Source organism: Phlebotomus papatasi, chromosome 3, assembly GCF_024763615.1.
Source record: "Phlebotomus papatasi isolate M1 chromosome 3, Ppap_2.1, whole genome shotgun sequence".
Lineage (NCBI taxonomy): Eukaryota > Metazoa > Arthropoda > Insecta > Diptera > Psychodidae > Phlebotomus > Phlebotomus papatasi.
The window spans coordinates 35,658,999-35,686,443 of record NC_077224.1 but is presented as its reverse complement, the minus strand read 5'-3'; the positions used below and the strand labels follow the sequence as shown (position 1 = coordinate 35,686,443).

The 27,445-nt window shown below is 33.9% G+C and overlaps 2 protein-coding genes across 6 annotated transcripts in view; one reads left to right on the top strand and one right to left on the bottom strand.

The window, feature by feature from the left end:
• Window positions 1–25,107, bottom strand: part of LOC129805462 (E3 ubiquitin-protein ligase Ufd4) — a 56,506-nt gene extending 31,399 nt beyond the window's left edge. For 4 of the 5 annotated variants that reach the window (XM_055853378.1, XM_055853381.1, XM_055853380.1 and 1 more), the window contains exons 1-3: window positions 24,945–25,107; window positions 13,086–13,493; window positions 287–1,186 (exon numbers count right to left, since the gene is read on the bottom strand). In XM_055853378.1, the coding sequence (XP_055709353.1) occupies window positions 287–1,186 (900 nt within the window). In that variant the 5' untranslated portion in view covers window positions 13,086–13,493; window positions 24,945–25,107. The remainder of the gene's footprint in view (window positions 1–286; window positions 1,187–13,085; window positions 13,494–24,944) is intronic. The other variant, XM_055853379.1, reaches the window with a different exon arrangement.
• A 99-nt stretch (window positions 25,108–25,206) lies between these two features.
• Window positions 25,207–27,191, top strand: LOC129805460 (putative E3 ubiquitin-protein ligase UBR7). The gene is made up of 2 exons (XM_055853377.1): window positions 25,207–25,899; window positions 25,961–27,191. The coding sequence occupies exons 1-2, from the start codon at window positions 25,762–25,764 to the stop codon at window positions 27,095–27,097; spliced, it is 1,275 nt and encodes a 424-aa protein (XP_055709352.1). The 5' UTR covers window positions 25,207–25,761; the 3' UTR covers window positions 27,098–27,191.
• The last annotated feature ends 254 nt before the right edge of the window (window positions 27,192–27,445 follow it).

Below are 27,445 nucleotides of genomic sequence, written 5' to 3'. Positions count from 1 at the left end.
GAGGAAAAGTTTACGATTTATGGCATGTAGTTCCTAACAAGACTTTTGGAATGTTTCTGAGATTTGTGGTTGGTGTCTTGGATCAGTTTTCTTACTTGGATAAGATTTCTAACGCATTTTTATAAATTTGTTATCTCAAATTGACATTTTGAAAATAAAGTTCCAAAAAATCCAGCTTAGCTCTTATGAATTTGAAGTTTGGAAAATTTCGAAATAAAAATATAATTTTAATATTTGACCAAAGGATGTAAAAAGGGGCACAACGAATTCTTGTAAATCAACTTACATGAGTGATTGTTGGTGATCCTCTGCAGAGGGTGGAGAGTAGTGAGATCGTGGTGGAAATTGATTGACTCGAACGTGTTGTATCTGCTGTCTGTGACTTTGGTACGGCAGCAGCATGTCCTCCCTCCTGGAGAGTTTGTCCCGAAGTTGATGTAGATGCCACGGGTCCTGCAGCATTGCTCAGTCGATTGAGAAGCTCTGACACAAGCCCATACTCTGCCAATGGAGCTGGATCGACACCCTTTCGTGTAAATCGATCAGCCACAGAGGCAAAACATTTGAGAGCCCCATCAGCCACGAGGGGATCTTCATGCTGCAGCAACGTACTCAAACTCTCAACACACGTCTGAATGGTCGGACTGAGTGGTTCAACTTTGGTGCAGAGACGTGACACCACTGCCATAGCAGAGTGTAGTGTATCCTTGTGCACCTGAGAACCACAGTCTCGGATGAACGAGAGGACACAATTGAGGCCACCACCCTCAAAGACAGCTCCAGCTTCTCGTGTGCAAATCAATTCGAGCACTTTGATGCACTGCTCAGCCAAATCACGGCTCGTACGACTGGTAAGATCAGCCACAACCAGACGATTGCAGATTGCCTTGATGGCTCCCTCAATGGCTACAATACGACGTGTGCATTCAGCAGACACATCCAGGTAGTAAGTGATGGCACGTGCCGTCACTTCTAGCACATTCTCAGGTGCCAATTCATCGAGGAAAATTTTGCAGAGTGCAGGGAGAAAGGTCCTTGGCGGACAACTCTCGAAGCATCTGTCAACATTGTCTGACATCAAGAGCAGCATACAGAGCTGTTCAAGGGCTATTAATTGCATATCACGCTCATCTCCCTGTCCCATGGACAGCCATTCTAGGAGCGTCTCAGGATCGACGTCTCCCATCTTGAAAGACATAAAAAACAAAATACTCCTATTAATCCTAAAAAAAAATATCTAAAAAACGAATAATCGAAAGGCTTAAATGAACGGGTAAAAGTAAATTAATTTTTGATAGAAATACAATAAAATAGGACTTTATTATGGAAATGGTCACTAACTACAACATTAACAAAACACAGTCGTGATTCAGCGTAGAATTATTTGTCATTCAATAATCATGAATAATATTCCATGATTAAATTTATCATTTTCAAAGCTTAATGGTGGACCAGATACAAAAAAAATCACAGTTAGGGGAAGTGCTCATAATTTTGGACAGTCTGCTTATAAGCATCGAAGTTCCAAGTTTGAAGTGCGATATTTTCAATACTAATTGACTTTTTTTGTTACTCTCTTTTCAGAAGGATTGTTTAGAAACATGGCAAGCTATTTATCATCTCATTTTTACTAAAATTAGTTTTAATACGTTTAAAAATGAATTGATATGTAGAGGTGAATTTGACTCTTATTTTGGACAACTTGGTTATTAATTTTTACAACTTGTCTGTAAATTTGGACAGATAATCCGCCTCAATAGGATGCCCGTTCTTCATTTTATGAACCAATCTTACCAAGTCCTCTTCCTGGTCATGTAAGGGAAACGTGGAATGTCACAAGAAGCCCAGAAACTTTCCATATCATTCATTAAAGTGAGTTGACTTCGGTACTCCAAGTACGTGCGGATTCGCTCATTCCCTGACCTTTCCGGGAGCCTTTCAAGGCATTTCTCGCTACATCTCTTTCGTAGAGATGATGCTCCTTTGTTTCTCCAGGCATTTGTCCAACCTAGTCATCACAAAAGCTAAAACTTCACGAAATTTCGTGAGAAAAACACCTGTCCAAAATAAGAATCATAACCTCACTGGTGAATGTCTTAAAAAATTTCCCATTTTTCACACGAAAAATATAATTCACAAGGCAAATCTCACTTCAGGTCAAATGTACAAATCATCAGTAACGTGAATCACCACAATATTCAATGAATATTCAATAATATCACTCAAAAACAGCGAACAAACTTTGTTAGTACTTCACCAAAACTAAATAAGACTGAAGTAAGCCACGAAGTTCTGTCATATTTCTCGTAAGCAATTGCTCACACTGAATTTTCAACAAAGCAATTTCAACTCAAATCATATTCAAATTTTAACGTATTTAGTGTTAAAATCTTCCAAAAAGAACAAATATTTAGATAGAATTCATTATTCATCAAATATTGGAATAAAAATCCATCATTTTAATCAATTTATTTTTAGTGTCCAATGTTATCCTCAAAGTGTCCAAAATAAGAAACTGGACAAAATTATGAGCATTTCCCCTATTTCATATACTATTTCTATTTACTCAAAAGATTCCAAAAAAATAGTTGAAAGAGTAATAAAATTGATATTCGGACAAAAATTAATTATCGGTTCATAACCAGTTCATTACTGATTAACAACCGATTTCAAAATTACTCTAAAAATTCACCAAAATTCCTTAGGAGTAATATAATTGAATTTCGGAAAAAAGAGGTGGCAAAGCGTCCCAGGTTTTGCGAAATGCTCGAACTCGTGACTTAGATGCTATACCTCAAAAGTACTTTCACATCATTTACCATTTACCAGTACTTAACCGATTTAAATCGATTCATAAATCACACAAAAGATTCCACAAAATAGTTTAAAGAGTAATAAAAATCATATTCGAACAAAAATTAGTTATCGGTAAATAACCGGTTCACAACCGATTTATAAATCACTCAAAATATTTCCCAAAATACACCTCAGGAGTAATTTAATTGAATTTCGTATAAAAATTATTTATTGGTTATGAACTGATTCATTACCGATTTGAACCGTTTAAAATTTATAGGAAATTCCAAGATCTTTCCAACGATCCCAAATATGATCCCATTCGCTTGATTAATGCGTTCTCTAATGCCTTTTTAACTTTTGACCTTGAAAAACCGTTATTAGGAATAATTCAACGGTATTTTCGTCTAAGGACGATATGTCCAGTTGAGTAATCTCTAAAACATATCCAAAATTGAAAAAAGAAACGACGCGTTTTCTAGCAATCCCAAAAAAAAATGGTTTTGGCGGGAAGGGGAAGGGTGCGGGACAAGAGAGGGGCATGTTAACGATCCTTGGGACGATTTATGGGGGGGGGGGTCCCTCGAAGGTCCCATGTCGCTATCTCTAACCGTTTGGCCTCTAGAGCTGGCGACAGTGGGACGGACGGACGGGGGGGGGGCGAAAGTCCCAATTCTCTACACTGATCAAAATATTGCAACATTTTTTTAGAACAAAATTGTACCCAGAGAAGACATTTATTTGCTGCGATTCTTCTTTTGTATGGTATTGATACTAAAGTAGTAACAATTTTATTAAAGTTAATTTTCAGAACGGTCCTGATATGGCGTAATGGCAAGAAATGTGAGTTGAGTTCTTTATATTTATTTATTCAAATTGAATGTTTTTCCGATGATTTTATGTCAAACTCTAAATTACCTGGCCTTACAGGAGGCAATTGCCAGAACACTATACTTACTGAACTGTGAAAGGCTTCAGTTTTTAATATATTATTCTGCAATAATTTAGTAATTGAAGAATTTTCGTTTTTATGGCCTCTACTGCCTCTACACACTAGTGAAATTTATGTCCATATTTGACTGTTTTTCCAACACAAACGTAAGGAACTTGCTTCAATATGGACATAAATTGCTCTAGTGTGTAGAGGCCATTAGACAAATACTCTCGTATGTTAATATTTTCTGTTTTCTCATTGTCACAAATCAGTTTTGTTTTGCTTATCATTGATTTTGTGGATTTTGTAATTTATCGGTTTGATTGTTCTTTCAATTAACATGAAAACATTTCACCTGGAAAATACTCAACGTAAAATGTTTTGAAAACTCTGGCAAACACTCAACCCTGCCGAACATAAAAATATCAATCCTGCGTGAAATGATTGAGTGTGTTTGTGAAAGGTTTTATATTTCATGCGTCAACTTACGAGACATTTTAGTAGCTACATTTCATCATAAATGTATATCATCAAAGATAAACTTTAATCTACTTTAATGGGTACTTTTGACGCTCGATGACTTCTTATATTATCTTGCAATGATTATTACTCCAAAATCACTTGGACAAATTATTTCTCATGAATATATACTATACAATTTATTGCTACACTGTGATATTTTCTCCCTACCTTCATCAACAAAACACTAGCATTTCTCAGTCTCGTAAATTACAACCTCAAAGGCAACATTCATAAATTAATTTAACTGCCAAAATTCAATTTACAAAGAAACTTTTGAGCTTTTTTTCACTCTTAACATTTTTCTTCGTTCGATGGCTTTTTTTTCTTTCTTCATCTGCGATTGCGCCTTGCATGTTTGTTATGTGGCAATTTTTGTATGTCTCATATACTGTGAATGCCTCACTGTTGACTTCTTCTCTTTCACTCCACATACAGGAGTTTATTTTCAAACAAATATTATTATGCTCTGCCAAAGAGAGATACACTGCATAAGCTCAATAATGAATAAACTTTCTAAATTTTGTGCTTTTTTCTTTTACTCTTCTGTACCAGATATACCAGAGAGTCTTCAGAAAGCCAAATTACTTAAGAATCTCCTACTGAGATAAACATATTTCAGAGGAAAACTGTGATAAAGTTGGAAATTCACAGTGGATAATGTGAAAATTTTCATTTGCCATCTCTTGTTGTAAAGTTAATAAACAAATTTCCTTTTGGTAATAACAGAAGAGGATTTTTTTTATGTTATTTCAGCCAATTTTTATGTCTTCCGCCAAAAAAAAACGCTAATGCGGTGTCTATAGTGCGGAGAGCTAGATAGACTAAATTAAGCAATGAGGTTTGATGGTATTCCTCTACGAATCAATATGTTTTGCGTAATTTCTGCTTCATCATTCTTTAAAAACAAAATTTCAGTAGCAATACAAAAAAAAAGTGAACCTACAACAAAATTTTGAAATAAAATTATCTATAGCCAATAGGAAATGAGAATTTGAAGGTCATCCAAATATGGCTGACATAAAACTCCTTCCTATTGGCTAATATATCATTTCAAACCTTTCAAATGATTGAACAATATGAATGAGGCATAAAAGAAAAATCAATATAAACAATACATCCATGTAGGGGGAGGCTTTGAACTTTCGCATACTAAAATGATGTTCAAGTTCAGTGATTTTTTCTGACTACCATGCAAACCGTATGGATTCTCCAACTATGCCAAAAAAATGTCTTACTTATAAGGTTCATAATCCCACCAAACATAATCCCAGGAAATCCTTAGATTTTCCTCCAGAGGAAAATGAAAATTTAATGGCGATTTATCCGATAGATGAATCAAGTTTCTATTATCGCACACGATTCACGCCATCATTGAACACCCCATTTTCACCGTAAATTTTGCACCGGACACTAAAAGTTGCACATCATTGTTTAAAGGGAACTCTAATCTACTTGATTAAACCATTTTTATAAGGAATAAAACATTTTAATATCACTTTTTTGGAACTTTTCTGAGAGATGTTTTATTGACATTAAAAACCATTTTTTTGCTTGATTCTACGAGAATTTCACTCCGGAAACGGTTAAATCTGATGAATACTTTCTTGAAAAGTCCAAATATCACCAAATTTACACGAATCAATAAGTTTTTAAAGCTAAAAATTGACTAAAACTCTGCAAGCGAGAAGACTACACAAGATTCCACCATTCCTCCACGGAGCCGGATATGCACAAAAACGTTTGAATGTGCATCATTGAAGATTTCTCTGTTCCTGCAGCTGCAGGAATCGGGATTTAGCACAGATATTGAGCTTCAGCAGGTGAACAAGCTAAAATTTTCACAAAACATCTTCTTACGGACAGTTTCTTTTCTTTGTCATGCAAAACAACACAATAGTGAGGTTATGTCAAAGATTGTCAAAAACCAGTTGTAAACTGTATGAGCTTATTACAGATGTGATTCTTTCATTGCACATTCAGTTTGTGCAAGCTTGAAAAATATTTTTATATCAAAGAAATGCAAAATTGCTTAATAATTACTCAACTGCAACCTATTTGAGTCAAATTACTTCTTGTTTATCAATTTTACGATTTTTAAGTTTTCCTTTTTAGTGATGGATCAAATCGGTAGATTACAATAGATGTGAATATGAGGGATCGTATCTAAAATGAAGTTTCCTGGAAAATATCTGAAAGAAGCAGTCTTCTATTTGCGATCGATGAATCTGAGTCAAGTTTGTGAATTTTGTTCCACCCACAAAAAGTGTCTGTTCAGCCTAAAAGATTTTTACTTAAATCTGATTCCTAATAACCCTTCTACCCTCTGTGATAGTAGTTTTTCAGAAAAGTGATATTAATTCTGCACAATCGTATGAAATATTGCACAGCAAAATTACAGTTTTTGACCTGTTTTTATTTTTTGCTTCCTGAAACTAGGAAAAAAGGATTAGACTCTCAATTTTTTCAGGAAAGATGGGATTTAAGGTTAGCTATTACAATATAAAGCCATATGTCAGATTCATAAAGGAATATGGGAGAAATATGAAGTGTCCGAAGGTAGCGTATATGCGAACGATCAAAGCCTCCCCCTAGTATCGTAATACAAAACAATCTTCTTGCAGTTTTTTTTCTCTCTTACCCTCGATTCCACGCATCTAATCATATTTAACAATCACAATATCTTATATACATGAAATCGAATAAAAGAATTTTGAGACAAGTCACGCGTATCTTTGCGAACAAAATATAATTCTGTCTTTTGTACAATACTGTATTGTGGGCGTTTCTAGCTGAAACATCAGTCATCAAGGTTGAATCGCTTAAATAGACATCAAACTCTGTGCACGAAAAAAGCTTGCAAATTTTTTTATTGTTGTAAAAATCCAATATATATTGCGTATTTCATATCTTTACTGTTCACTTTCAATTATAAATAATTCCACAGAAGTTATTTTTTTTATATTTGATTTTTTTCTCTCTTCTTTTCCTCATTTCTCAACTCGCTGATTCTGGCAAATCCCAGCTATTTGCAATAACATCAAATAATATTTGCGTGCTCTTAAATACCACAAAATGTATATTTACAAATTTTTCATTCAGAAATAAAAATTACCAAATATAAATTAATATTATTCGTGTCCATTAAAAGAAAAATTTACAACAATATGTACTACAAATGGTAAATAGATTTGTGGTCTAGAGGGACAAATTGTGACCACACATTGAATTTGCTGCACCATAAGCAAATCCTATTCACAGAAACTAATTTGCCCTATCACACCACATTTTCCCTCACTCACAATTGTCACAATCTCTGGTGTGTGTCGAGAGTTCACCACATTATAAAATTTATAATTCCCATGATAAGATTACGCTTTGTATTTCATGACACCTTTTTTTCTTTTCAATATGCGGCTTCATTGCAATTTGTTTTTTTTTTTCAAACTGTATAAACTGAAACAATTTTCTATTTTATGCAAAAAATATAAAATAACAAACATTTATGTCTTCGTAAGTAGTACATGTTGGAAGGGGTGGTGCCATTAAAACTGTAACTCACTATTTTGAAATCTTTGACTTGTATTGAAATATTAACTCTCTAAAGAGCCCAATGGGTCCCCAGGGGTACCATCAGACAACTCACAGATAATAAAGTTTTTATTCATTTGAAATTGCTTTGGTACACTTAGGGGAAAGTGAAGCAGCTTTGAAATTGAGCTTTCTTCACCTATATTTGAATAGAATTAAGCCTTATCATCAGACAATTTAACCTCATAATAGTTTTGTGGAACTAAATTTTATTATGAAAACGTCCAGTTTCATTAAAAAAAACTAGTGATAAAATTAGATCTGCTTATTGTAGGTGAGATTCTTAACGTGAACAAACTGGGATTGCATGCAAATTCGATTTGGAACTAAGTATATGAGAGATATTATATAGTCATTCGAGGAGAGTTGGAACAATGGAAGAGATGGACCACTTTGCCTCCTGCCTACACCCTATGCACGATCTCCACCTCATTTGGTCTATTTGTGAACTTCAACATTCTAATGAAAACCCCCAAGTTACAGCTTAAAATTGTACGAGAAAATTGAAATTGAATTTTTTGGATGTTTGAAAAACGGCCAAAAATTTTTATTTCGCCATAAAAATACGTGTATTTGGGGGTTGAGGAGAGATGGAACTTAATAGTTTTGGCAACACTTCCGGTGTGAATTTTGGTCAATGTTCTTCAAAATCTTTTCAAGTAAATCTTAGAAATTATTTTCCCTAAATTTCTGGTAAGACTGACTTGATACACTAAGCGAAATTGCCATCGAAGTATATGAGCCACATATTCCACAAAATAAATCATTTATACTGAAAAATTAAAATAAACTCCAATACATTCAATGAAATACTGTTCATGTCTAAAATCACTTGCCTCCTCTTCTAAATTAATAAAATAAACTATAAATATTTTGCTAAAATTAGGGGTGTTCCATCTCACCCCCACTTTTTTTGAGTGCCTCAAAATGCAACTTTTTTTAAATCCTATTTTTCGAAGTGACTATTTTCATCTAGGCTTTTCTAATATTGATATCTTAAATTTAGAGTCTTCAAATGATAAACCAGTGAGATTCGTCTTTGTCTCGCATTCAAAACGTATCCGCAATATTGAATATAAAAAAGATGTTCCATCTCTCCTCGAATGACTATACAGCAAATTGGAATCAAATATCTGAAAAATAGCAATCTTTTTATTTAAATTAAAATATCTAGAATGTAAATGAACTGACAGAAAGTTGTTTGTAGAATCAAATCAAGGGCCTCTCGACATTTCATTTTTCCATACATTTTTGCATAGAGGCACTGAAGACTATTGGCAAGTTTTTTCGTAAAGAGAATTGACTTATCAGTCTGATATATTTCGAAATCGTGCATTAAAAGCTATCTAAAAATACATATTTCACTATGCTCGCCGAAATAATACAAGAATTACGAGCAAATTTGTTTAAGGCGCGGTGCAATATCTGCAAAATGTTTACAAGGAAAAGTGAAAAATAGCTTCACTTTTTTTTACGTTTGATGGGCCCCTGGTGGAATATAAACTAGAATTTCCTATATAATTTTGCTTTAAAACTTGATATCGGTTGCTCGGTAGCCGAGATAATTCAATTTATTAGGTGTGATTCCTTCTAATCACACCTATTGTAATCTTCTGATTTTCTTAAAGTGCTCAGATCGAGCTGAAATTCACAGGGTATATGTTTTGAAGATTCCTGATGCCGAAAATCATAAGCCGGCAATTTCGGGTCCGGCCGTCCGTGGTACGCAATATCTCTGGTTTTGTTTTGGAACACGTTTTTTGACCACAACGGGAATTTCGTCCTTGGGACGAACTACAGCAATATCAAAGAACGATTGAATTTTGTAAAAATTTTCTTTTAAATCTTTATTTTAATTAAGTAGTCGAATAAAAGTGGTCATATCAGCACCTGCGTCCTTTCGCAGCATTATTGTGAGAAATTTTTTTTTTACATTAAATCGATAAAATTGGACATATGATGGCATCGTTTCACGCCCAAATTTCTCTGTAATTCGGATAACATTTCGATCCCAGATGCCCATATTTGATAGAATCTACTGTAATATTTTCAAACTAAAATTCAGCTGTAAAACTACAAATAATTCAATAAAGTATGCTACATCACAAATCTACACAGTAAAAAATAAGTACCACTATAATAGTAGGTAATTTTTGACATCTCTATTATAGTGGTAATTTTGGGAAAAGTGTATTTTTTAAAACGTGTAATCTTCAGCGTGTAATTTCTTTTTGCGTGTAATTTCCAGCATGTAATGTTTTTCGTGTGTAATTTGCAGAATGTAATTTCCAAATTTGTGTAAAAAGGAACGTGTAAACTTAAAAAACATGTAATTTCTAGCGTGTAATTTTATTTATTCGCAATTTTTTTCACATTTTTTCAAGTTTTTTTTGCACTGCCGCCAGAGATTCCTCCATGTCCAGTATCAAATTGCCTCTTTGATTTAGAAGAAGGATGTGATTTTGGTGACAGATCTGTAAATTAGAAAAAAAAACAATCAGTTTTTCAATCAAACTTTCACTGGACTTTGGGAGGATCACTGAGCGATGGATTTAAGACTCTTTAAGAGCACAGGAGGCCCCACGGTGTAGAAACACTGAGGGAAATCGTCTATTCCGGGAATAGAATGTGGAATTATGACATGTTTTAACAAGTTCAATACCCGTTCAAATATATGCAGATTTTCACACTGTATTTCTTAAAGATTGGACTGAAGGACTGATGATCACAAGGGGTGGTTATTGTGGGGGCCACCACTGCCCTTTGGACAAGATTCCGAGGCAAAATATGCGCAAATAGAATGCAACTGAAAGTGACACCACGTAAATTTCAACACTGGATTTTTTCACAATCACTCATATAAAACATTAAAAAATACACAGTAGCAGTAGTATTCCTCTTTTTTCTTGAGGGATTTGGTCTTTTTCACAAAATTAGAGGCTATAAAACTGAAAAAACTAAAGAAAATACTCACCGAGGTGGATGCTTCCAGCAGCTGTCAAACTGTAATGGCGATTTTACACGTTTTTGAGTACATGCACCAAATTTTACACGTTGTTGAATATTTACCACTTTTTAAGTGACACTGTTCCACTTGAATAGTGGTAAAAATTACATGTTTCAATTACACGCTGAAAATTTTTACACAAATTATTTTTTACACAAAATTTACCATTTTAATAGTGGTAAAAATCAAAATTTACAATTTTTCTAGTGGTAATTTGGAAATTACACGTTATTTTTTTTTACACGATTTTTTACTGTGTACCTCCAAATCTAAATACAAATCGTCAGTTAAATCAGAATTTGTCGTAACTTCCTTTTGACAACTTTTCAGGAGACATAATTTTCAGTTTAGTTTTATTTTACCTAAAAATTAGCCGTGAATGCGATACTTTGGGATCCAAATAATAAAAGAAGCACTATTAAACTCAGGGGTATGACATTTCCTATGCTTCCCATATGTTTCTAGCGCGCCAAAAATACTTTTGAGTTTATTAGCTGTTTTCTGTCAATATAGAATGAATTATCAAAAAATACTAATACAAAATAAAAGCCAATTTAATAACGAAGAGGCATCCGAAAACCCCAAATTAACAACCTACGTAATTGTGAAGATATCTCGTAAAATGTGTACGAAAACAGGAACAAATTTACACTAAAACTGGTCGCATTTTTCAGAGCTAGTGTCAACACCCCTGATTAAATTGTAAGTTACCCCGAAGAAATATCTAGAAAATTTTTTAAGAGCTAAGATATAGTTTATATAACCAGAAAAAACACAGAATGATTTTATCGTAACATCTATTATTTGTAAAAGCCGTTTTGGAAGTTACGACAATTTGACAAAATACAAAATATCAATTTGAATATCAGTTTAATCATTCATAATAACAGTTTTTCAAGGTCAAAAGTTAATAAGGCTCTAGAGAGCGCATTTATTAACCTAATGGGGTCATTTTTGAACTCGCTGGAAAGGTCTTGGAGTTTCTGACAAGACTAAATCGATTTCAATCGGTAATAAACCGAATTATAACTGATAATTAATTTTTATCAGATAATCAATTCTATTTCGTTTGAAACTATTTTGGGCGATCTTTTGAGTGATTCAATCTGTTCAATAAATTGGTTGTGAACCGGTCAACCGTGAATTATATGAAAACATTTTTTAGGTATAGCACCTAAGCCACCAGTTCGAGCACTTCGCAAAGCCTGGGACGCTTTAACACCTCTTTTATTATTATTACCACGACTTATTTTTGCGTTTTTTTGTTAATTTAATGGTTGTTTATAAAATTTTAATTTCAATACAAATTAGAGATTAAACTTTTTATTTTAATTTTCATTCGAACGTAAATGAAAGAAACAGAAGCCCATTATGAAATATTATATTTTTTATAAGACCAATTAGCGAAATATCAAGAAAACGTTGGTTTTCTGCTATATTCCTCTTCTCTCGAGTTTGAGCAATAAATATTTTATGAAATCTATCCAGTGTGTAGTGCTACTGACATGCCAAGAACCATTTATATTGCTGACAATGAGGAAAAGTCTTGACTTTTCACGAAGAAAATCAATAGAAAATAAATCGAGAGGAAAGAAAAAAAGAGAAGTAGTACCATTATGTGAATTATTACATTATATTGCAAAATATTACAAGAATCCTAACTCTATGACTTGTGAATCAGCGATATGAGTCAGTTTTTTTCTTTCTTTTTAGGGTAATACTCTTCCTGCTTGTATTTGATCAATTTTACGAATGGAAATTTTCAGATGGAAGCTCCATCAAGTGGAATAGCTAATGATGTGTGATAATACAGAGATAAAAATTCCAGATAATACTGTTACACATTTCCCTGTTCTCGCTATATAAACAGTTTTTCTTTTCTTTTTTTTTTGAGTTAGTAAAGATGACAAAAAATATGTCGTGATAGCATGAGTGGGTCAAAACGCTACAAGAAATAAAAAAAACAATGTGTTTAATTTTCAATCAGACATATCAACATTTAGTCTATTTCCATATGCCTCTTTCACAATTTTTATATTTCAAGTGTTTTTAGCTTCTCATTTCACTAAAGCGTATACTGAAGTTTAACACGTGTTTTTATCATCGTTCAGAGAGACACACGAAATAGTATAACATTTCTGTGCTTTTTTTCTGTTGAAATACTCTGTTTTTTTTATTGTATATTTTTAACGTTTAAAGCACGAGATTAAGATCATAAAAAAATAGCATGTGTCATACCTTGACTGTGGGTGGAAAAGTCGGTGTTCACTCTGTAGAATATTCCGTCGTAGCTTTTATTTTTGATGGACAAAGATGACGGAAAAAAAATCAAAGAATGAAAGCCTAAAGATGATGGTTTATATCCTCTTGCTGTCTCACTTATTCACTCACTACTTTTCACGTTTCACTTTTAAGCACAATTTTCTTCTTTTATTTTTTTTCCTCCCCACAAACTTCACTTACACATTCATAATAGAGAAGGAACAAAAAAAAAGAGCAAAAGAAGAAGGAAAAAAGAAAACTTAAAAATAACTAAATAAAAATTACTCTCAAAAACTCTTCGGTGATGGTGTTAGAAGGGTGTACCTAAAACGCTTTTAAAAAGCGTATTTAGTTTTGAGCAGCAATTTCTCTCGCTTGGGTTCACTGCAAAGAAAATTGGAAAGTAAGAAGGGTAAAATATATATTTAATTAATGTCACGAAAATGTCAAGTGAAAAGATAAGAGACAATGCAATTATATTGGCACAATGCCCAATTGAATCTTCATCATCTTTCTCTGTGTTACCATTCAATTAACGCAATATTAACAAGAGAAGAGACAACAGCATCACAGCCTCAAAAGATGAGGTGAGAAAATGAAAAAGACCTTTTATATTCTCCAACACACTTCCCCCTTTTTGTTAGCCATTTTTTTCTCCCCATAATCTCAACAATTTTCTCTCATACAACACATTAAAACCCTTTTCATCTTCTAATGCTTTTCTATTTGTATTTCTAGTCAAACGATGTACCCCGTATTAATTACTTGATTACACGATAATGACACTTGGGGATTAATATGTGCATCAGCATTCACGATCAACTCAATGCACATTTAAACTGGCTTTTGCAAAGAAAACCGGAACAAATTAATTGAGATATGAATTAAATATTAAAAAGACGTTTCATTAATTGCTTCATGTCGTTTTGTCTTCTAATTTCTTACCTCTCTGTAGATTTCCACGGAAACCTATTAACCCTTTAACTGATTGAAAACTTTTGCCTATTGAGAGCAATTTCAATTGAAATTGTGCAGTGAAGCGTTAGTTAGCACATTATTTCTCTCTAATTTTGTTATTGTCGGTCAAATAATTATTTTGTTACTTGACCTTAAAAGTGATAGACAGAGATATAGTTGCTCCATTTTCAGATATCTAATTGTAGAGGCCCAAATATATTCAGGCTGATCTTGCACTGAGAAAAAAAGGGGGTGCGATTAATTTTTTTTCCTCATAATTTTAACACTTTTTAGGTGTAAAAATATATCAACTTTTTTTAATGTTAATTTTACACCTCTATAAGGGTAAAATTAACTTGAAAAAGGGTAACTTTAACCCCTAATACACCTAAAAAGCATAATATTTACACCGATTTCCGATCACTGCAGGGTAAAATAAACATTTCCGGAATGTTATTTTAACTTTTTCGGATTTCTCTCAGTGTGGGGAATATTTTATTTATTTATTTATTAATGGATTCATGTCCCAGTACAATTTTTAAGTACATTGTTGGGGCTGTTTTCCCTGTAAAATGTGGCTGTAAAGATTTATCGTGAGAGCTGAGGATCATCGATTAGATGTTCTTTGTATGAATATCCTTTACCTAATCCTTGATAAAAATCATTCATGAATGCGGGTAGTTTGAAAATTCGTCACTTTGAGCTTAAATATTTACTACATAGCAAATAGTTGAAGATTTGCAAAGGACATCCCATATTCCTACAACCTTCTACTTTACGATTACGCACAAACAGAAAACAGAAATTATTTTAGGTAGCTACACTGAGAGAAATCCGAAAAAGTTAAAATAACATTCCGGAAATGTTAATTTTACCCTGCAGGCAGTATTGATCCGAAATCGGTGTAAATATTATGCTTTTTAGGTGTATTAGGGGTTAAAGTTATCCTTTTTCATGTTATTTCTACCCTTAAAAAGGTGTAAAATTAACATTAAAAAATCTTGATATATTTTAACTATTTTATTTTATTTTTTTTTATAGAAAAAAAGTTAATCGCACCCCCGTTTTTTCTCAGTATAGGAAAAATTATTTTCTCTATGGGTCATGAGTGACCCAATCGTCCTTAAAGAGATAACATAGGAAAGAAAAATAACAAAGAAGTACTCTTGAGTGTAGAGCTTATACTTCTTCGTGATCTTCTTTTTAGTTTTTTACCATTTGAAAAATTCAAAAAATTATCAAGATTTCATTTAGGGGCCTATTCCAAATTAATAACTTGTACCCTAAAGAGACAATCCTTCAATTTGGAATCCCGGTTTTATTCCAACATTTTACCAAGTTTGAAGAGATATGACCGATATTCGAACTCTAAATTGGTTTGTCCAGAATTCCATATTTTATCTTGCCTTTTCTCGCGTTTAAGCAATTTAGAAGCATTTGCTTTTTTCACAGGTTTAATATTTTGAAAGTTGAATTTTACAGAAGTCTCACTTTTTGTCTGATTAATCTGTAAAGCAAGTCTCTGATTAATCTATTTTCAGTTTTCAAAAGAAAAAAGAGAGCAAAACGCGATTTTCCTATATCTTCCACAGACTATTCCAAATTTCGGACAGCTTGCAATATCGGACACTATTATGTTTCATAATTCCCAATCATTTATAAATTTTCCTTTATTTTCTAGAGGTTGTACAATAAGAAATAAACAAAAACTTGTAGCCTCTACGGAAGAGATTCTTCAAGAATATTCAAGAAACATGGTGTCCGATATTGTGTACAAAGCAATCTTTTCGCGTTTTTTTTTATTTTTAAATGTAATAAAAATTATTTTTTAGAAAAACATTAAACTACTCTACAATGTTTAAAACAACATAAAAATATCAATTGCATTGAAATTATTATGTTTCAAATTCAGGACATTGGTGCTTATTACAGCTTATACACAACCTGTCCGAAATTTGGCACAGTTCTCCCAATAAGTTTTAGAAATTCAATCAATTGAAATTTAACCTCTTACTCTTTCAAACTGAAATTAGATATAGCTCTGTTTTTCTGTCCAACGAAAATTGAAATTGAAAATGAAATTTTAATTTTCATTTGACAGAAAGAGTCAAACATATGTTATTAGTTTGATAGAGTAAGAGGTAAAATTTCAATGGATTGAATTTCATTCAATTGAAAAGGTGTGTTAGCACCATTAATTTCAATAATACTCTGCATCTGCATAATTATGCCTGCATTTTTATTTTAGTTACTGAAACTCTTAAAATAGTATTAAATTGGTAGGGAAGCGTGAGACCATTTCAGGTAACTGAAGTTTTTACTTTTATTTTAATTTGTAAAAACTAATTTGCCAAACGTTTATGAATTATATTCAAGTTAACTAAGTCCAATTAGTTTCTCTTGGCCATTGATTATTCGTAGGTGCAGTAAATATTCCACATGTTAAAGTATTATTTAAAAATTTATATTTTCAAAAATAATGCATGACTGAAATTTCCTAACCTCCCGATCCGTATATGCCCAAAACAAATAGAGGGGAAAATTGCAAGTTAAGGATCATTTCGAATTTTTTGGTTGTTAAGTTTTAATGTAACTTAGGGTTAAAAAAAAACGATAAAAAGCCAATGGGTTAAACAACTGGAAGTTCATTAATATAAGACGCTTACAATAAGAATCCATTTTCTATAGAAGTATTAGAAAAAAAATGTACCGTGATAAATATTCATGGTGGTTTCTATTTCACCTTTTTTTCTTTTCCATTCATTTGATATGAACCTACAAAAGGGTTAAAATGTCTTTTCAATTGGATTGTTATTTTGTTGCGATAGAAAATTCATCAGAAACTATCTTTCACAATCAAACTCTTCCGTTTTAGGGGGGCCTAGAGAAATCATTTATGAAAATTCCTCAAATAATTATGAAACCCAAGTTATATGAAAACGTCAACACAAAATTTATGCACAAACTTATTGAAGTCACTAGAAAACTCTATTTTCAACCTGATGGTATCTCTGAGTAAGAGTTAAATGTTCTGTGTGAAGGACAAGATAAATTTAATAGCAATTCAGCTTTACGCATTATAAAAGTTTTGAATTCACTTAAACTGGATTAATGGGTGAGTTTTATATTTCTCCATTATATTGTGTCATTTTCTTTTCTTGCTTCTTGTCCAAAGAGACAATAGAATAATACGGAATATAAAAAAAAAGAAACACAAACATTACGAAACTTCTTCAACCATAGAGAACTGATTTTTTTTTTCATTTACTTCTTTGTGAGGCACTTTTTAAAAAATTGTATTTATGTAATTCCCTATCTTGTTGCTATTTCTATGGATTTTAACTATAACTCTTTAATTAGTATACAATTTTTTTTCTTCTCTAAATTATTTGTTTAGCCATGCGTTGATTTTCAATTGTGTGAAGTATTTTTATATCTTGTTTTTAATTTCTTTTCTTTTTTTCTCCCTCTCTCTCTCTCTCCCTTCATCAATTTATTTCTGCAGCATTAGTATAATATCAATGAAAAAATAAAACATAAAATTCACTCCGAACAATGTTAATTTCACTTTTTCTCTTTTCACCACCATAAACACTTGTTTATAGTGCTCAAGGAAAAAATAATCTTTCAATTTTCTCCACCAATCTATCTCTCTGATTGATCAAATTGAGTAATTAGTGGGAATTTGTCCGAAAAAAAAAATTCTCAGTCTTATGAATGGAAAAATAACAATTAAAACAATTTTTATATATTATCAATATTACAGACAAATTATTTCAACCAATAGAAAGTCAACATAGCTGAAGGAAATCATTAGGTATGGCTGTTGAAATATTAAATTGCTATTGGTTGGTGAGTTCAAAAATTATAAACCTAGAACAATTTATATTAGTTGGGATTTTGGAATTGATCAACCTCTTAGATGTTTGCATATTATGAAGTTGAAATTTCCACGACTGCCGCCTCTAATGTTAGACTGACGAACTATCTATGTTCTTTAAAGTTAGGTAATTTTTATATGAATCAATAATTTTTAAGATTTTGTTATAAAAACAATATAATATGTTAGACGTTATACAGGGTGGTCGAATTGAAGTGTAACCAATTCAGGTTGATAGAGGAAACCGGGGCAGAATTAGTCAGCAAATGAAAATTTTCATAGCGTATAATATGTAAAAAAAAATGTTTGAATAAGGCTGATATATTGTATCGGAAAATTGTACTTAGTAGGACTTTTGAAGCCGTTGGCTTGGTTCGCATACAAAAAATCGGTAAAAGATTTTCGAAGTATCAACAAGTTTCGGAACCATTACAGAAATCGCACGCGAAACAAGATTGGACAAAAGATATATATATTTCCTTGTTTATTGGTTTTTTTATGCAGAGATCCCCTAGAGATAAACTTTTTTGTTAATTTGCATCCAAAAAACAAATAATAATATAATAAAATAAAATTTCTATTTCATTATTTGATTACGAAAATAAATTACTTATAGAATACGCTTATAGTAAGGCCATGTAACTCCGACGATTGCAAAACTCGGATGCCTCGACCGATTTAACTCGGATACATCCACTTAAAATATAATTTATATTTTTATTTCTGTAATTAATTACTGAAGTATCATAATATAACTATTCTACTTTAAGAAAAACCAAAAATTATATTTTTATCGGTTTAATAAGTGGGTAAGAGAAATATTTTTTAAGCTCGGGTCAGCTGGGTTGTGTACTAAAAATTTAATTTCTGAGAAAATTTTGCTGTTGACAGCTCGTCGCTGGAAAAAGTTTAGTGTTTTTTCTATATAATAAAACATTATTTGCAATCAAAATTATCAATAAAAGTTAGTGTAGTTATTGATCTACAAGGTGAGTAAGAGTTTATTGATAATATATTAATAATTCATACAGAAATAAGTGATTTTTGTGAATGTTTACATTTCGATGCATGTCGGATGCGGTGAAAGTCAATGTTTTGGTTCAGAATTTGCATTGTTCAGGACTCTTTTTCTGTTTCAGATGCCAAAGGGAACAAAAGAAAAGACCTATAAGGACAAGCCCGACTCTAAGGAAGGTATTAGGAATGCCTTGCAGTGTGTACGAGATGGTTCTACCATAGCATATGCATCCAAAACATTTAATGTCCCAAGAACAACACTGCACAACAAATTGACTGGCAGATACCCGGAAGAGTGCCCCAATGGCAGGCCAAACGACGCTTACAAAAGAACAAGAAGAAGAGCTTGTCAAATGGATCCTGGGATGTGCGGATGGCTGGCATCCCATCGGGAAGGAACAAGTTCTGGACAGCGTTAAACTCATCTGTGAGGTCTACAAAATTCCAAACCATTTTACAGCTGGAAGACCCGGAGACGTTTAGTTCAGGAATTTTCTTAAGCGTCATCCAGAGCTCAGCATGCGCAAGCCAAAATCCTTCTCATTGGAAAGAGCTACTGTTACTGCTGAAGACCTCACGGAATGGTTTCAGAATTGTCTTGGATATTTCACAGAACACAACCTTCTGAGCATTTCACCAGACCGTGTTTTTAATTGCGACGAAAGTGCCTTCTTTTTGACACCGGAAGATGGAAATGTCCTGTCCAGGAGAGGTTCACGTGTAGTTCCATCTCTTAAAAATTCAGGACCGAAGCAATGTATCACAGTAGGGGAAAGTGACCATGCTTGATACGATCCAAGCTTGATAATAACTATTTTTTTCCTATGTTAATCAATAGTTATGACTCATCGCAATATATTTCAATAGCTGGTGCTAAGCCTCACATTTCCTAAAAAAATTAGGATCCTAGCTCTTTTTTCCTAGTTTCAGGAAGCAAAAATCAAAAATAGGCCCAAAACTGTAATTTCGATACATGATATTTCATAAGTATTTCTTAATTAATGTCGCTGTACAGGAAAACTACTATCATAGGCACATAGAGGGTTCATCAGTACTAATATTTATGTAAAAATATTTTTAATTGGTGGACACTGTTTTTGTGGGTGGTAACAAATTCATAAATTCTACTTGTGTCCATCCTATATTCTAAGAAGGGTCCATGAATGATAATTTTAATGTGGCAACTATATCATTAGATGTGATTATTTCATAATTACACATATTGCAATCCGCCAATTTTATCGACAATTGATATAATCTTCAACCCTGTTGCCTGAATTTTAAGGTTGCAGAATGACATTTTCATGGACTCAAAGTGAAAAAATGGTTTTCACTAGCGCCCTGATGTCATAAAAACACGGCTTATAAAAATTACATAAAAGTGATTTTAAAACTAATAACCAGTCATATAAACGATTTAAGCAGATAGATTAGAGTTCCGTCTAAATATTGATGTGCAATTTTTTGTATCCGGTGAATTTTTTGTAGTGAAAATGGGCCTCCGAATTGTCGAATCAATTATTATACAGGAAGGCCCCGGATCCAACTTGTATAAAAATCGCCAATGAATTTCCATTTTCTTCTTGAGGAAAATCTAAGGATTTCCAGGAACTCTTTGAGGTTGGATTATGAACCTAATAAGTAAGACATTTTTTTGTCATTGTGCAAGAATCGCTTCGGTTTGTGTGTTAATCAGAAAATAATCACAAACCTTGGACATCATTTTACAGTATCAAGCATGGTCACTTTCCCCTACTCCTCAGGGTGTCAGCTACTGGCGAACTTGCTCCTCCAATGGCTGTTCATAAAACTGACATTACTCCAAAAATTGCCATTCACAACGCAGAAGGATGGAAAATGGGAACGTCACCACAGAGTGGCTGGATGGATGGGCCACTTTTCTATGCTGGTCTTTATTTCCCGAAAATTGTTTTCCAACATTCAGAGGAGTCCATTATCAATAACCAGCACGATCAGGCCACCGACAATAATCCTTCAAATGATCCAGTCATCCCTGGAAACCAACTCTCTGCAACTTCTGAGACTCAACCGATCTTCGACACACTAAAACAATGCTATTTCTGGCCAGGAGAAATTCCAAAACGTCGTCAGAAGAAGAGGGTCAAAGCCAGCAATGTGAAACACCAGTATATTGTATCTTCCGAGGAAATTATCGCGGAACAGGAGGAAAAATTGAGGCAGGATTTACAAAAAAAGAAAGAAATTGCTGAACGGAAGTTGACCAGAGAGAGGAACAAAAAAATAAGGGCAGAAGAAAAGGAGATAAAACTAAAGGAGAAACACATGGTAAAGGAAAAGGCTCAAATGCCAATTGAAGCTGAAAAGAAAAAACGTGGAAGGAAGTCAGCCAAGAAAACCGAGGAAAAATCAAAGAATTGAGTGCAATCTTAAAATAAATAAAAATAAATATAATTAAATAATAAATTATTGAAATGAATTGATGGAATAAAACTCTAAAAAATGTTTTTGAAATAATATCTTCTCATTTTTATGCATTAAACTTTTCCTTAAAATGAGCATCCGAGTTTGATCGAATTCAACGGAGTTACATAAAAGCGTCGCAGTAACATTCTTGCGCATATATTAATATTATCGTAATTTTATTAATTTTCATCAATATTATTGCTAAAATTCTATTTCTATTCTGATTCTAAATTAAACAAAGAATAATTCTATTGATTTGGAATGGCGAAAAAAATATTTCATCAGTCCAAAAACAAGCATTAAAGTCGCACTCTATGAAAAGTATCCGGATTACCTCTCTTTACTATAATTGTGCTCGGTGGGTAGGAAGACTAGCAAATTTCGGACAATTTGAAATATCCGACTTCTTTTGTTTTTCAAAATTATATAAATTTTTAGTTCTTTTTATAATGTACAAGATGAACAATATGCCAAAGAAACCAAAACACATAACTTCTATGAACGAGATGGATAGAAAAAGCTTTAGAAGTGTTCCGGATGGGTAAGAACTAAGAACCATTGAGAAACTTTCTGTCCGATATTGCACACAAAACACTGTCTATATTTTTTATTCATTTTTAAATGTTTAAAGAATTATTATTAAAGAAAATAAATATGATAAACTACTTTTCAGGATTCCAAATAGCACTCTTGAATCTGAAGTGACGAAATATTTGAAAGTTACAACTATTAAGGCTTATGAAACACATGCAACATGTTCGAAATTTGGAACTGTTCCTCCATTAAGAATTTCGAGGTGAATTTGTAAAATATCAAATAGCATTAATTGTTTTTAATTTTTCTTTATTTTAGAATTGAAGAAAATATTCAATTTCTAGTAGATTACTTAAATTTGATGTTATCAGACTTATGTTTTTTTTACAGGATTTTATGATACAATCAAATTGTAATTTTATTCAATAAACAAATTGTGGCATATACAATTTATGATTAGGGGTTATCTGTCATTAACATCCCGTTAAAACGGCGGCAGCCGTAAACAAGCATTAATAAAACAAAGCATTAGTACAATAAAACGAAATAAACGTACAGGGGAAACTGCTCTCCCTTCGAACGTTCATGCCTTCGAATAATGTGAATTTTCTTTGATTTTCCTAAAAGACTTACAAATAATTGTCAGCAAAATAATATTTAATGGAAATGTGTAAGTCTCTTAGCAAGAATAAAAGAAAATTCACATTATTCGAAAGCATGGACGTTCGAATTGAGAGTACTTTCCCCTACACAGAAAAATGAATATTTCGTCAAATTGTTTGTAAATTTTTGTGAATTCCTATTGGGGACTTACTAAATACTCGAATATCATACAACCCAATAAAAAAATCATTAAAGATTGTACTTTTCTCACAAAACATTGTTCGTTCGTAACACGATCACTTGAACATTTCGTATTTGGCAAACAATTGCGAACAAATGACAAAATTCTACAAGCATTTTTTTTTGTGTGTTCACGAAGAAATGATTACAAAAGCACAAAAATTTGCTCAATATGTGATTAGTGATTATGTTACGAAGAAAGTTTCTGAAAAAGTGCGAAATTTTACGAACTTTTTAGTGGGTTAGGGTAAGTGTGCCAAATTTCGGCATAGTTGCATGCAAGCGCCAAAGTCTCAAGTTTGAAATGTAATATCTTTAATAGAAATTTATTTTTTTTTATTCCTTCTACTTAAGGAGTGTTGCTTAGAACCTCGTAGACAGTTTATCGTCTTTATTTATTCTAAAATCATTCTTAATACATTTTAAAATGAATAAAAATGTAGACATAGCTTTGGTGCCCTATTTCGGCCACCTTCATTCTCATAGTTCCTTGTCCTTAAGGAATTCTTCCAATGCCTTTTTCACGTCATCTCGTTTGTCAAAGCTACATTTTTTGTTATTCTTTTTCATTGTATAATCTCAGAGTTGGTAAAAACTAAAAATTCATGGAAATTCGAGGAACAAAAAAGGTGGCCGAAATTGCAAGCTGGCCGGAATTTGGCACAATTATACGATTTACGAGCATTTTGTAAGTCCTTAATAGAAATTCACAAACATTTTTGAACTTGTACATATTTTGTCTGTGTATAGAAATTAAACTGAAAAACAAAATAAAGCACAAATTTCGCAATTTCAGAGTGAATAATTCAGAGGACTTTAAACCGATTTTTAATAAAGTTTAATTCTGATCACAAAGAATGAATTTCCTGTGAGATTTCAGTAATGCCCTAGACACACTTACGACTTAAGCCGAGAGACAATTTAGTGGAAAATGATGGAAATGTATTTTAATCATTATTTCTAACATAATTACGCTAAGCTGTCTCTCGTCTAATCCTCAGGTCTGTCAAGGCCCTAATGGTTCTTTTAATAAACCTCATTTGAGCTGACTAAATAAAAGGTAATTATTTTTAAGCGTTTATTTAAAATGTTTACAGATGTTTAACTTTTGATTCTTCCGCAGAGAATGATACCCTGAATCTATTTAACAAGCTCTTTTGTAATTTTCCAGACTGCGTTTTGCGGCAATAAAGTTGTGCATAAAATATTGTGTTTTGTGGGAAGAGACTTTGCTGTATGTCGTAACTTTTGTGTCTATTGTTGGCAATTTAGGAGTGATTTTTCATGGGGGTGTCTGTGAGAAAATCGATGTCACCTTGACACACACCCAAGGTCAATTTTAAGCCATCCAATCAATTTATTTGGTGTCTATTGATTTTTTCCTGGGCAACCAGGTGCTCCAAGACGATTTATTTGTTATTCCGGAAAGGTGGTCTTGTGATGACTCGTGTGTGATGCAAGAAGCAAATGCTGGGGAAGACAACCTTCCTTCTTGGACATATTTTCGCCCATCACGCACGAGTCCTTCACCTTGACGGACAATCTCCACCCTGCTTATGGCATCCGGAAGACTATGGTCAGGGCAAAAAACTCTCCTTGAGCACTCTCGCACGAGTTTCAAATAAAATACCCCAAGAGTGAGAGATGCTCTGATGAGAGACTTTGAGGCAGCTGATGGCGAAATGTGCCAAGAAACTCGCACTTTCTTTGTTTGAAAATAAACAAGTGACCAAGGTGCCAAAATACCCAAATTGCCATTCATTGTACCCCCCTTCCGCGACTCCTTACACCCAAAACTGCGATTCATTATTTGAAGTCACCGCGGGCTATTATCGAAAAATTCCTCGTGCTCCAGAAACTTCTTCCGGGGAACCCAATTTGTTCTCCCACATCTCCCGGACATCCACATTGTCACCCAATTTTCCCCAGAAATACCCAATAATTACCCATCAATGTGGTGAAAATTTAATCCATAGAATTGGCAAAACACTTTTAACGCACTTTTCACTGGGAAAATATAGTCAGAGTGGCAGGGAAGTGCGATGGAAAAGTCGAGTCCAAAAATAGTGTGTAATGGCGACGCGCAAAAATTGCAAATGGGGCCACAAAAAGTGCGATGAAAAAAATGTCCTGTTTCCACTACAAAACAGCTAACTCACCATTTAATTTACATTTCCACACTTTTGTCGAAGCAACGAGATGCAATTTTGTTGCAATACCAGGCGAAATTTATGCACTTTTCCGACACTTTTCTAGGCACAAAAACAACCACGATCCGAAAAATTTTCACCGTCCTGTCGTACTGACTACAGCACCTCTAGCGGAGAAATAGCCTTGCAAAATGTGGTTGAAAAGCTTGGTAAAAACTGCAAGTTGGTAAAATGTTTGACAGTTGAGTTGAAATGCCGCTTCGGGAAAGATCGGAAAATCGGAGATTTTTTGCAACAGGAATTACAATTGCGAAAAATATTAATTTGTTTTCAGGGAAAATATAAAAAAAATATTTTTGGATATAGCGATCCCATCTAGATTTATTTATGAAGAAAAATCCTGTTGAAAAAATGCACAACAAATCGAAGTTACCCGAAGCAGTTGTATAACAGTCACTGTTATACACTCAATTGTCCAAGGAAGTTCATCGGACAAATCGTAAGCTTATACTTTTCTTGCTTTTACCGTTGAAAAGTCTTTTTTTTCCAAGAATTTCTTTAAGAAAAACATATAATTAATCTAAATTATCTATTCCCAAACTATTTTCTTCGGAATTTGTTTAATTTTTCTTGATTTTCTTACCGAATTCTCGTTTGATTGAGAAAAAATGAACAAAATTTATCTCAGTGACCGTTGAATTTGAAACTGGTTGACAAAAAAATTGGTGGGAGAAAGACGCATTTTGTTTGATACTTCAGAAAATTTTCCATTTCCCGTCTTTTTTATCTTGTGAAATTGTATCTGTGAGAAGTGTAGTGTTGCAAAATGTCTCAGGACGAGAATCCAACTCTCGATGAATCCAGCGTCACAATGCTGGATGTCCTGAATGAGGAACAAGCACTGGAGGAGGAAAGTTTGGCAGTGCTTGGAGGAAGTGATGACAAATTCTGTACATATTCTAAGGTAATTTGTTCTCAATTGCATTTCCTGGACAGCTTTGAGTAGCATTCTTTGATTTGGGCAGGGCTATGTGAAGCGCCAAGCGCTGTACTCGTGTCTGACATGTTCTCCGGAGTCCTCTACGGACAGCTCTAAATGTGCCGGCGTCTGCCTGGCTTGTAGCTATCACTGCCATGAAGGCCATGAACTCGTGGAGCTGTACACAAAGCGCAACTTCCGGTGTGACTGTGGAGGACGCCGTATGCCGGGAGTGAAGTGTTCGCTGGAGCCGGAAAAATCTGCAGAAAACACGGAGAATCGGTACAATCAGAATTTCTCAGGACTCTACTGTTCCTGCCATCGACCCTACCCAGATCCCGATGATCCTATTGAGGATGAGATGATCCAGTGTATCATCTGTGAGGATTGGCTCCATTGCCGTCATCTCGAAGTTGCTGTTCCTACCGGACAGACTTTCTTTGAAATGATTTGCGCCGATTGCAGCGAGAAGAATGACGTCCTGTACTATTACTTGGGATTGTCTGTGGGAAGAGTGGAGACCGAACCTGAGGCGACTCCCAATGTTGAGGTATCCGAGGCTCCAGAAGAGAAGAAGGAGGCTGAGAAGGAAGCTACAGCAACCGCAGCACCAGAAGAAGAGGCTCCAAAGGTACCAGAGGCAGAAAAAGATGTTCCTGAGGATCAAGTGGCCAGTCAATCGACCAGTACGGCTGAGGACAATAAAGAACCAGAGGCAAAGAGAGCAAAGATGGACGTGGAACCAGCACCATCAGCAGAACCGGAGAATCCCTGCAAGAGACCCAAGGTGAAGCTCTCGCACAAGCGTGGAGCTACTTTCTGGCCAGAAAATTGGCGTGAACAACTCTGCAAATGCCCTGAATGTCACAAGATGTACAGTGAGCTCAAAGTGGAGTTCCTACTGGATCTGGATGATACTGTCCAGAGCTACGAGGAACATGGGAAAAACAAAGTGAAGGAGAGTGACTACGAAAGGGGCATGAGAGCTCTCTCCTCAATGGATCACTCCAGGCAAATTGATGCCATCTCGGCGTACAACAGAATGAGGGAGAAGCTCAAGGAATATCTCCATACTTTCGTGGCCAATCGTCAGGTGGTCACAGAGGAGGATGTTCGACGATTCTTTCGCATGATGAAAAATGAGAAAAATGAGAATCTCGGTCAACCCTACTTCTGTCGCTAACTTTCACCAAGAACATCCCAGCATTTTGCAAAAAAAAAAAAAGATTCCAGTGAAGTAAATCGAAGTTAAAATAAAAGTCATTGTTTGTGCAGCATCTAACGTCTTTGGCATTTTCCCATCTCTCACTTTCTCAATATTCTCTCTCAGGTAAAGTCCATTGAATTTCATGACTTGCAATTTCCGGGAAGTTGGGGAGGAATTGTTTTATCGTCTGCACAAGAAATTTCCCTGAAGATACATTAAGCTTTTGCAAAGCTCTCTAAATTGTGTAGGTGGGATCCTTCCGTAATCCCACCCGTTTGCCGTAGGCGATATCCCATTCTCTTGCAACTTTGCAATTTACAGTGA

Coding starts and splice junctions, on each gene's coding strand:
- LOC129805460 (XM_055853377.1), top strand. CDS start 25,762: ATGTCTCAGGACGAGAATCCAACTCTCGATGAATCCAGCGTCACAATG. Junction 25,900..25,960: donor AATTCTGTACATATTCTAAG/GTAATTTGTTCT, acceptor TGATTTGGGCAG/GGCTATGTGAAGCGCCAAGC.